Genomic DNA, 12,724 nt, shown 5'->3' with positions numbered 1-12,724 from the left:
CTGTCAAGAAATTTTAATGAAAATAAGAACAAATTTTGGAGCGAGTTAAACAAGTTAAGAAAGCCTAGAGAACGAATGGATTTGTCAGTTAAAAACAGAGTAGGGGAGTTAGTAGATGGGGAGATGAAGGTTTTGGGTAGATGGCGAGAATATTTTGAGGAACTTTTAAATGTCGACGAAGAAAGGAAGCGGTAATTTCATGCACTGACCAGTGAGGTATACCATCTTTTAAGAGTGAAAAAGAACCGGATGCGAGTGTGGGGGAGGTGCGCGAGGCATTACGTAGAACGAAAGGGGGTAAAGCAGCTGGAACTGAGGGGAACATGACAGAAATGTTAAAAGCAGGGGGGAGATATAGTGTTGGAGTGGTTGGTATTTTTGTTTAATAAATGTATGAAAGAGGGGAAGGTACCTAGGGATTGGCAGAGAGCATGTATAGTCCCTTTATATAAAGGGAAGGGGGACAAAGGAGATTGTAAAAATTATAGAGGAATAAGTTTACCGAGTATACCAGGAAAAGTGTACGGTAGGGTTATAATTGAAAGAATTAGAGGTAAGACAGAATGTAGGATTGCGGATGAGCAAGGTTTCAGAGTGGGTAGGGGATGTGTAGATCAAGTGTTACATTGAAGCATATATGTGAACAGTATTTAGATAAAGGTTGGGAAGTTTTTATTGCATTTATGGATTTAGAAAAGGCATATGATAAAGTGGATAGGGAAGCAATGTGGCAGATGTTGCAAGTATATGGAATAGGTGGTAAGTTACTAAAGAGTTTTTATAAGGATAGTGAGGCTCAGGTTAAGGTGTGTAGAAGAGAGGGAGACTACTTCCCAGTAAAAGTAGGTCTTAGACAGGGTTGTGTAATGTCACCATGGTTGTTTAATATATTTATAGATGGGGTTGTAAAAGAAGTAAATGCTAGGGTGTTCGGGAGAGGGGTGGGATTAAATTATGGGGAATTAAATACAAAATGGGAATTGACACAGTTGCTTTTTGCTGATGATACTGTGCTTATGGGAGATTCTAAAGAATAATTGCAAAGGTTAGTGGATGAGTTTGGTAGTGTGTGTAAAGGTAGAAAGTTGAAAGTGAACATAGAAAAGAGTAAGGTGGTGAGGGTATCAAATGATTTAGATAAACAAAAATTGGATATCAAATTGGGGAGGAGGAGTACAGAAGAAGTGAATGTTTTCAGATACTTGGGAGTTGACGTGTCGGCGAATGGATTTATGAAGGATGAGGGAAAAAAGACGAGTGGTGCATTGAGGTACACGTGGAGACAAAAAACGTTATCTATGGAGGCAAACAAGGGAATGTATGAAAGTATAGTAGTACCAACACTCTTATATGGGTGTGAAGCTTGGGTTGTGAATGCAGCAGCGAGGAGGCGGTTGGAGGTAGTGGAGATGTCCTAAGGGCAATGTGTGGTGTAAATATTATGCAGAAAATTCGGAGTGTGGAAATTAGGAGAAGGTGTGGAGTTAATTAAAGTATTAGTCAGAGGGCTGAAGAGGGGTTGTTGAGGTGGTTTGGTCATTTAGAGAGAATGGATCAAAGTAGAATGACATGGAGAGCATATAAATCTGTACAGGAAGAAAGGCAGGGTAGGGGTCGTCCTCGAAAAGGTTGGAAGGAAGGGGTAAGAGAGGTTTTGTGGGAGAGGGGCTTGGACTTCCAGCAGGCGTGCATGAGCATGTTCGATAGGAGTGAATGGAGATGAATGGTATTTGGGACCTGACGATCTGTTGGAGTGTGAGCAGGGTAATATTTAGTGAAGGGATTCAGGGAAACCGGTTATTTTTACATAGCCGGACTTGAGTCCTGGAAATGGGAAGTACAATGCCTGCACTCTAAAGGAGGGGTCTTGGGATATTAGCAGTTTGGAGGGATATGTTGTGTATCTTTATACGTATATGCTTCTAAACTGTTGTGTTCTGAGCACCTCTGCAAAAACAGTGATTATGTGTGAGTGAGGTGAAAGTGTTGAATGATGATGAAAGTATTTTCTTTTTGGGGATTTTCTTTCTTTTTGAGTCACCCTGCCTCGGTGGGAGAAGGCCGACTTGTTATAAAAAAAAAAAAAAAAATTTACCATATACCAAAGAAAACAGGCTTGCATGAAGTACAGTACATATGGGGGTAACATCAGTATTTTACATTCTAGTACTGCAGGAGACACAAGTACAGTATTCTATATGAGTTTATCTTTACTTTTTTTTTTTTTTTAAGGTGATGTATGAAGCTGAGTTTGAAATTAAAGTGTTTTGGGGGCATATTTAGTTTTTAAACTATAAAAATAGGCATTTATTTTACCATGTCCAGAATTCGCGGTTTTTCCAAATTCACGGATGGTCTTGGAACATAACCCGTACGAGTTTGTGGGGGACTTTTGTACTTGCTGTATATCAAAAGGAAGCATCTAGAATTATTTTAACCCGTAAACGTGGACGTCCAAGCAGACCTACGTTCACATGTGTAGTGCTACAAAAGTAGATCTACGTTTTTTTTTTACATATTTTCAAATGTAACAAAAAAAAAAAAAAAGTATATCAAAGTTTTTTTACACATTTTCAAATGTAAAAAAACAAGAGAGATCTACTTTTTTTACATACTTTCAAATGTTGAAAAACGTATATATACGTTTGGACCGTTACGGGTTAATTAAAGTATGAGGTGAAAAAATATATTAGTCTTAAAATTGTCTTTATTACAAAAATTGCAGACATATATACTACAATATCCATCAGGTACATTTTGTAATCACTTTACCACATCTGATGGCACAATTCACTGTACATTTGTCATCAATACAGTATTATCAATACCATAATTATCTAGTTTGCTAGCTCATCCTACACAATTAATGAATATTGCACAAGGGAGATTTCTTGATACCAGTGAGAGGCTCTTGACCAAGTTAGTTCATCTATCTTTCCCTACCATTCACCATGCTCTATGACCCCTATAGGTTTAGTGCTTCCTCTTGGTAATTATGATTCTAAATCCTCTAATCCATGTGAAAAATTTCCACCTACTAATATTACTGTTATAATCAGGGTAAGCAATAAACTCCCAGGGTCATAGTATTATTATATTTAAGAGGAAAGAGTAAAACCTGTTAGGATCCTACAGTGCTTGAGGAACAAGAGACAATCAGGTTTAATCTAAGGAAGCAGAGGATAATTCCACATCCTTGAATCAAAAGAGCCCCTGACCTGCATCAAGGTACCTCCACACTGAGAAAATTTCCCGAAACAAAATTATACTATTCATCTCCTTGTGGAGGAGTTTGTTTTAAGGCAATGTTTAAATACTACATATTCTTCAGTTGTGCTCCAATAATGTTGACAAACAGAATGGTATTTGCACCACTGAATTTGAGTGTACCTCAACAAGAATTTATTTAGCAAATAAAATTCTGTAATACTGAAAGCAGAGTAGGGATTAATTGTGATATTCCATTTGTTATTTCTGGTAGCTTATCAAAAAGATAACACATTCTTTGGGCACCTGCCTAGCATAATCTCAACATCTTTATTGGATAATTAACCTGTGAAATTAAAAGCAAATTTCACATGGTATCTTCATTATAAGAGTTAATATTATACCTATTGTTAATTAAATCACTAAAATATTTTTATTAAAAAAAAAAAAAAAAAAAAAAAAAAAAGTTCAGTGCTAAAATCAAAGTTATTTATAAAACCCATTAAATTTTAAAAATATAAAATAAAGACCTTGTCTGTCAAGACTATATGGAAGAACCAAGATAATTCCTGTAGTCCCTTAACCTATTCACTGTCTACTAAGTAAATCTGTTACTGACACTAGTGTCACTTACAGATTTACACCTTAAGTGAAACATCCTTAAATATGCTGTGGGCAGCAAATCTGAGCCTAGACATAATAGAATGGGTCTGTGCAGTATAAAATATATCCTGCCCCATGCAGTGCATGATGGGAAAAGCAAATCTCTGACCTTGTGTTTGGTCTAAAATAGTGACTGATAGAATGGAAGAGATACTAGTAAAATAGAAATGATTTTGGTTGGTTTCAGATCAATAGTAGCTTGAAATAGGCCTCAAAGTGGCAGATACATTCAATTTTTGCTGTGTTTGAGGGCAATGTGTGGCACGAATATTATGCAGAAAATTTGCAAACTGGAAACTAGAAGGTGTGGTACTACTAAATGCATAATTCAAAGGGCAGAAGAGCTGTTGAAGTGGTATGGACATACAGAAAGAATGGAGCAAAATAGGATAAATAGGAGGGCATATAAATCTGGTGTATAGGGAGAGAGAGATAGAGAACATCCAGGAAGGGTTGGTGGGAAGGGATATGGGAGGTTTAGATATACTACAGAAATAGAGATTATTTTGATTGGTTTTAGTACTGGAAATGGCTTGAAACTGAGCTCAAAGTAGTGGAAATGTTAAATTTTTGCCGATGTTCAAGAGTAAACAAATGACCTCACAAGTCTAACACATGACAGCTGGTGGTCAAATATACATTCACAAATGTGGTGCTATTATTTATACAATTATTACAGTATTGCATAACAGCAAATCTTCTACTTTTTGGTTTGAGTAAAAATTCATTATGCGAATAAAAAATCAAAATGGAATTCATTTGTAAACCCTGAAAACGTAACTAATGAACAGAGGAATTGTTAGTTTAGTGCCAGGAATGCCTGCATTGTTTATTTTGGACCCTATTTTGAAATTGGAATATTTTGAACTTTGCAATAAATTGGCCAAATTACCAATTTCCGGTCACTTTATTTTGTTGTTGAAACAGTTGACTTGGTGATTTCTTGTGCTCAATCGATAGAATAGAAGAAATACTAGTGAAATAGCTAAGAATCTGGCTGACTGGAATACTGTAATTGCCCTAAAATGGGAGCCAAAGTCGGCAAAATTGCCGATGTGTAAATATCACTGATACATCAAAATTTGCAAGAGCATAATTTCGTCAATTTTCCCTCAAATTTCGTACTTTTTGTTTTATTACCTTCAGAAAAAGATTCTCTACCATTTCATAAGAAAAAATAACAATTATTTTTTGAAAATTCTTGGACCTTGGTGCACACTTGGAAATTTGGCCTCTGGACTCTGAAAGGGTTAATGGCAAAACCCCCAAACAGAGAAAAGAGTCTTATGAAAAGGACATATTTGAATCACAGAAATTACCCATGGGAGGAAAAAATTAAGAAAAAAAAGGAGAAACAGATAAAAGAACTCTAAAGGAACATAAGGACAGATTAACCCTTTGACTGTTTCAGGCCCCTTTCTGAAACTGTCATTCTATGTTGCTCAATTTTTGAAAAAAAAAAAATTATTTTTCTTATGAAATGATAGAGAATCTTTTCCCGATGGTAATGACACCAAAAGTTCGAAATTTGGTCGAAAACTCGTGGAATTATGCTCCTGCGAAGTTAGCGGTCTCGGCAACATATGTGTATTGGCGATTTTGCCGGCTTTGAGCCCTATTTTCAGTCAATTCCATTGTTCCATTTGACCAAACTCATAGCTATTTCTTTAGAACTCCATTTTATCTATCAGCTGAGTACAAGAAACCTCCCATTTACTAATTTGGACTACCCAATATGGTGGTCAGAAATTGGCAATTTGGCCAATTTCACGCAAACTAAAAAAGATGCCAATTTCAAAATAGGGTCCAGAATAAACAAGGTAGACATTCGTGGCACTAAAATAACATATGCTTTGTTCATTAGTCACATCTCTAGGCCCCTCTTATATTATTATTGCTTTCTATTTTGATTTTTTATTCATACAAAAAAATACAAAATTTACTGTTATGCAGACTACTGCATTATTGTAAAAATGGTATAAATAATATCAGTGCACTAGTGAAAGAATATTTGACTCCCCAGTTGACGTGTATTGGACGTGTGGTGTGATTTATTTACTCCTGAACATTGGTAAAAATCGAACATTTCCGCTACTTTGAGCTCAGTTTCAAGGTCGTTTTCATCGTCAAAGTAATGAAAATCATCTCTATTTCTGTAATATGTTTTCCATTTTATCACTTAAGACCATGAAAACGCGAATACAATGATAAATACTATACGAAAATATACCTCAAAGTCGGCATTTTATTCCAAAAAAAACGATCAGAGTTTTTTTTTTGTCATTACGCAATGTGTGCTGCAGGACTTTTTTTATGTGGTGCACACTGACCACACAGACCCATTCTCTCACATGTGGGCCTACCAGCTTTCTCCCGCTTGATTTGAAGCCGCTAGAATTATTGAGTATATATACGTCAGAAACATTGGCTCGTAAGACGTATTTATACGTCGAAAACAGTCAAAGGGTTAAATAACTGTAATAAAGGGCAATGATAGAAACTACAGTACTGGATATGACAGCATCTGGGAGAATCCTCTTTGTTGCAGAATTATATTAAACATAACAATAGGCATCCTAGTGATCCCATGTGAAAAAGATATTAAACTAAATAGACTCTTAACAGAGGATTATCAAAATGCCTCCAAGACACAAATGTAATCCTTAAGTAACCCTTCGACTGTGTCATAAATATACGTCTTACAAGCCAGTATTTTTGACGTATTAATACGCCAAAATTTAAGTGGCTTCAAATCAAGCAGGAGAAAGCCGATAGGCCCACATGTGAGAGAATGGGTCTGTGTGGTCAGTGTGCGCAGTATAAAAAAAATCCTGCAGCACGCAGTGCATAATGAGAAAAAAATCCAACTGTGTTTTTGGATTAAAACACCAACATTGAGGTGTATTTTCGTACAATATTTATGGTTGTATTCTCATTTTCTTGGTCTCATTTGATAGAATGGAAGACATATTACAAAAATTGAGATGATTCTGATTGGTTTCATGATGAAAAGTAGCAGAAATGTTCGATTTTTGCCGACATTCAAGAGTAAACAATGTCTGCATTGTTTATTCTGGACCTTATTGAAATTGGCATCTTTTTTAATTTGTGTGAAATTGACCAAACTGCCAATTTCTCACCACTTTACTGGGTAGTTGAAAACAGTAAATGGGCAGTTTCTTGTACTCATTTGATAGAACAAATGGAGTTCTAAAGAAATTGATACGAGTTTGGTCGACTGGAACAATGGAATTGGCTGAAAATAGGGATCAAAGTGGGCGAAATCACTGATGCGTATACATTGCCAAAATTGCTAACTTCGTGAGAGCATAATTCCACAAGTTCTCCATCAAATTTCGTACTTTTGGTGTCATAACCATCGGGAAAAGATTCTGTCATTTCATAAGAATTTTTTTTCCTAATATTTTGCGACACAGGATTTGGGGGTCTCAACAGTCGAAGGGTTAGCAATCACTGATACTTAGCTCAGAGAGAGAAGTTGTGGAAATGGAGGCATAAGCAATATGGTCTCTACAGTCAAGATCAGATTAAGACTAAGGCTGATAGAGGGTGAGGAAGTCTGTCTTTCACCTCCCCAGAACTGACCAGGCAAAATTCTGAATTTCTGAGCAATTTACTTTTAAACAGATTACAAAACATTTACATGGTAATTGGAAACTGAAGAAGGTGCCTAAGAATTTTACAATCAGGTAAGCCTTAATACGATACTGTGCATGGACAGCTGGAAATGTTGAACAATAGTGTGGCATGTGAAAGTTATACAACACATTTTGGATACAGAATCATAAGCCACATGACAACCCAATTGGAAACATAACAGAACAGAGCCAATGTTTTTGATAACAATAAACATGACTATGATGGCATAAACCTACGAGGCTTTTTTTTTCAGTGAAGTCAAGGAATAAAGATCATTACACGCTTACTGAATTATATCTTTTGACCCTATGCCCGAAACCCCCCTGAACTCAAATGGGCAGGGTAATCTGCCACATCCCATCTTACATTAATGTATCTCCGTAACTGATTCATTATGTAACTAATACAACTCGAGCCAGAGTGCTACCTACAAACCTGGCCTGTCATATTCCTAAGCTTCTAACCTGATGTCCTTGTTATTATTATATTCATAGGGAAACACTAAAATCAAAAGGGTCATACAACACCTGAGGAATGGGAGAGGTGGGGGATATAGTAACTATCCTTGATCTTAGGTCAAGAGCCTTTCACCAACCTCAAGGCACACTTATGAAGGAAGTTACAGGTCTTGTGACTGGATATATTTACGATACTAATAGCTAGCCATTGTATTTAACATTTAATCCCAGGCGAGTACCAAATGATAAATGAGCCATTCTGGACTCCTGCACCATTTGTCAGAGTATGAAGATATGAAGATGGAAACTACTGTAGCTTTAACAGACTGTTTTATGCCCAAGAATATGTGATGAAGGTGGGTGTGATTCATGAATGAAGTTTGATTTTATTTTCTTCATCAGTCGTTTTCTGAACAAAAGGTTTCTTATGTTGTCAAATTTACATACTTATAAGACCTGTTGTCTTAGCTCATTTCAAAGACCAGTCCTATCTAAGGCATAAAACCACTGCCCCCTGGCTACAACCCACAACAGTCAACTAACACCCATTTACTGCTAGGTGAATATGGGCAACAGGTGCAAGGAAAACTGAACAATGTCTATTACAGCCAAGGAACAATAAGGCCTGTTATCCTGGGTGTAAAGGGGAGCAAGGAGCACAACAAACACAGCTGAATGACTCTGAATTATATTTTCCTTCACCAAGTGTGATTATAAGTATTTACAAGTATGTACACTATATACAGTTGGAAATGTATGTGTACAACATGGTAAAGCAAAGGCAAAGATGCAACCTAAAGACAGAATGGACAACAGTGTCAGCAGCTGGTTGAAAATGACAAGGCTAGTGGTATCCACATCACCTTCACAATTGCCAGTTTCCACAATATGATTGGCTGAACCTAGGTGCTGATTTGACGATGGGGCCCCAAAATCATCAAACCCTTAGCAACCTGGCTCACTGCTTGGGAGGTAGCCTTTTATGAGTGTGTTCACATGCTCCGAATAAAGGGTACATACTCTTAGCACGCAACAGTCTCCATCCACCCGGGAGTGAACTTGGGTCTTTCAGTTGTGTGTGGCAGACACTATCATCGAGTTACCTTTTGTATATGACCTTCTGGTGTCTTGTCAGATGTGACTTTTTGTTCTGATTGTTTATCTGTATACAGTAAGAATAATGAAGAGTAAAAACTGAAAAAAATAAATTCAATTCATTTATCTCTGCAACTGGACTCTGATGACCTAAAAGCATTGTTATTACATTTAGGGGTGTGCATTAAACCTGTAGTCATGTAATGCCTGGGAAATGGGAGGCAACAGGGTTCAATCTTAGGAAGGGGAGGACAAGTGTAACACCTTGGCTCAAGAGCCCCACACCAGCATAGAGGAACCACCCTCATGTGGTGATAACCATAGGAACAGAGTCACACCTCTAAGCACTACTGTTTTGTATTTCTTTTGTGCTATTTTCTACAATCAGGATCCAACTAGAAGGTTGTCAGCCAGAAACCCACCAGATGTCAACAAGCAGTCATGATATCAACATCTTCACTTGTTTGTTCTTCAACTCAAACACCTCAAAAGGCGGCTTAATATTTTCTCCATAACCAGGCACTGATACAATCACATATCCTGATGTGGGGTATCTCCTGACATTTGGGGCAGCAGTAAAAGAACAGACAGCTTTTTACCTGATGCATAAACACAAGGCAACTTTTTTGTAATGCACCATATTAGGTATGATGATTCATATATAAATGTGGAGTAAAAAAAACCTCCTGCCTTCAGGGATGACCTCCCAAATCATATAAATGAATGACCTTTCCCTTTGGGAAGGGAAAGATCATTCTATGTCCCTCACCAAGGACTTTCAGTGTATTTCTATGTCCACAGGGGTTGTAGTGGGTAAAAGTGAATGAACTAAGACGAAGATGGTTAGAGGTGTGAGATATGAGCAACTGTTGAAAGAAAGACTGGTCAGAAGGAAAAGTGATGAGGACAAAGTCAAAGAGGAATAGTGGCAGTGCAGAACAGAGGCTAGTAGTTACTGAAGAATGGATTTAGGAGGAAAGAAGAAATGGTAGAATCATGAGGTGGAAAGGATGGTAAAGATAAAGAACCCTAGCATAAGAAAAGATAAAGAACCCTAGCATAAGAAAAGTTTCTACAATGCACAGAAATTATGTAAAGGTGGAGTTTAAAGTTACATACTGTAAGACACTAAATAGGGGAAGTGGAGAACTATTCCTCTAAGTCATGCATGCAGCAAGGAGCTAGTAATCCCTTCACCATGTCTCGGTGGGGGTTTAGCCAGTGCTTAAAAAAAAAAAAAAAAATTGAGAGATGATAATTATGCATTTAACCCATTGAGGGTCAGTGCCGTAGATCTACGGCTATACGTTGAGGGGTCCAAACCACAGATCTATGCCAAAATTCTAGAGGCGTCAAATTTAGCATGAGAAGGCTGGTAGGCCTACATGTGAGAACGGGCCTGTGTGGTGTGTGCACACGCCGTAAACAAAAATTTTAGGCGCCTGCACAGCATTGTGGGAACGCCACCTCAAATACCTTTTTTCACCATGCCTCGTCGCAAGGCAGCTCTCAATCCAAGGCGAACTGGGTTTCTCCTCTTCCTATCTCATAGTTCTAATTCTAATGGAAGTGGAAATGAAGATGAATTCTATGGCTTTGATAAATTAGTGACCAAAAGGAATGACCAGGAAATCGAAAATAGTGCAGAAAATCCTGACAATCCTCAACCTTCTACCCCTGGTGTGGGCACGTCTCAGTCACATTCAGTTGTACTACTTTGTTGCAAGACAAAACTAATATTTTCAAGTGGCCAGGCCCCAGACTTCAGTAACGATGATGATAGTGACGTGGATTGTGATTTTACTGCTCTTGACGATCATTCAAGTAGTGATGGTGAGGAATCGTATTCACCAGTGAAGTGTCAGGATATACGCCGCAGCATGCGCTCGGGTAGTGTTCCCTATGCAGTACCAGGGGACGGAGTTCATCCTGGAGTACATCCCATGGCCCTACACGAAGAATAGACAGTGAAAGTGATGATGATGTGGCTACACTTGGCACTGATAGACCACAGGCATCAGTAGGTGGTGGTAGTGGTGATGGTAGTGCCATGGCCATGCATGACTCGCCAGCCCAGGCTGGGACCCACGCCGCTGACTCCTCAGCTCAAGGACAAAGCACGGATTAATATCGCTATGCGGGGGTCCACTGTATATACAGTGGACCCCCGCTTAACGATCACCTCCCAATGTGACCAATTACGTAAGTGTATTTATGCAAGTGCGTTTGTACGTGTATGTTTGGGGGTCTGAAATGGACTAATCTACTTCACAATATTCCTTATGGGAACAAATTCGGTCAGTACTCGCACCTGAACATACTTCTGGAATGAAAAAATATCATTAACCGGGGGTCCACTGTATACATTATATACAATATTAATCTCACAGGCCACAAATGTTACTAGAAAAAGAAAAAAATTAGAGAAGGAAAAAGTACAGTGGAACCTCAAAAATCGAACTGCTCCCAACACAACCAATTATGTAAGTGTATTTTTGTAAGTGCTTTTATAAGTGTACTTTTAAGGGTCTGAAATGGACTAATCTAATTTACATTATTCCTGATGGGAATAAATTCATTCGGTAAAGGCACTTGAACAGACTTCTGGACCGAAGAAAGTTTGATATTTGAGGTTCCACTGTATAAAAAAATTCAAATAAAAAAATGCGATTTTGTGGGAAACACTGATGTTGCCGCCACCTGGTCATTTTGGGTCAACTTCACGCCTCTATATCTCGGTTAGTACTGATCAGAATTTTTTTTTGGTTTGTTTTATTACCTTCACAAAAATATACTCTAATTCTGCAAGATTTTTTTTTTTTTTTTTTTTTTTCAAAATTTCTTGGATGCTGGGGCACCCCTTCAGATTTTGCCTTTGGACCCTGAAAGGGTTAATGAAATATAAATGTGTAAAAATTTGTCTTTCTAAATTGTACAGATTTTATGGGATATTTCCAGTGATTCAAGTTCTGTCTTATTTCACCGTATAGCTTCTTCTTGTATAAAGTGAATTAGTGGGGATGCTGCAGTTGGAAGCTAGGTCTCCCCCCCACAAAGACTATGGACTTACCCACAGTTAAGCTGACCATGAACCCACTAAATGAAGGGGAAAAATCCTGAGGTCCAGCTCACAGCGCTCCAAATTTCCCCCCCCCCCCCAGAAGTGACACTGTGTTAGCTGAATTTTAGTGTTAGTCAAAAAATGTCACAATTATGCCATAGTGTAATGGAGAAGAGGTGGTAAAGACGCAAGTGTTACTCGATAGTCTACCATACAGGCGGGCCCCACTTTACAGTGTTTTGCTTTGCAGCATTTCACTAATACAGTGGTTTTCAATTATACCCATTATTCAATAAATATATTCACTACTCACTATCAGCTAAGGACAATAATATTTTAAGGTAAGTAATGTGTGTACTGTATGTGCATTTTCTAGGCCTAGCTCTACTGCTCACTTAGTATATGATAACGTAAACATGTTATCAGGCTTTAATATGCATTTGAAAGTAAGAACAGGTTATGTTTCACCTTAAAGTAGTAGCCCGGAACCAAACCTGCCATATAAGCAGAGCCCTCCTGTGTAAGTATTTACAGTGGAACCTCTACTTGTGAGTTTAATCCGTTCCACAACCTTACTCGC

The 12,724-nt window shown here is 37.9% G+C and overlaps 1 protein-coding gene across 7 annotated transcripts in view; it reads right to left on the bottom strand.

The window, feature by feature from the left end:
* Nucleotides 1-12,724, bottom strand: part of mof (males absent on the first) — a 510,758-nt gene that overhangs the window by 43,294 nt on the left and 454,740 nt on the right. For 2 of the 7 annotated variants that reach the window (XM_070081507.1, XM_070081519.1), the window contains one exon: nucleotides 2,676-11,032. The exons of the other annotated variants lie outside the window; for them this stretch is intronic. Coding sequence is in view for 1 of the 2 variants with exons in the window: in XM_070081519.1 (XP_069937620.1) it covers nucleotides 11,008-11,032 (25 nt within the window). In the remaining variant the exon portion in view is untranslated. Of the gene's footprint in view, nucleotides 1-2,675; nucleotides 11,033-12,724 lie in introns of those variants that run through there. 7 annotated transcript variants of the gene reach the window in all.

Source organism: Cherax quadricarinatus, chromosome 6 (assembly GCF_038502225.1).
Source record: "Cherax quadricarinatus isolate ZL_2023a chromosome 6, ASM3850222v1, whole genome shotgun sequence".
In the NCBI taxonomy this organism is placed as follows: Eukaryota; Metazoa; Arthropoda; class Malacostraca; order Decapoda; family Parastacidae; genus Cherax; species Cherax quadricarinatus.
This window is presented reverse-complemented; position numbering and strand designations above follow the sequence as displayed.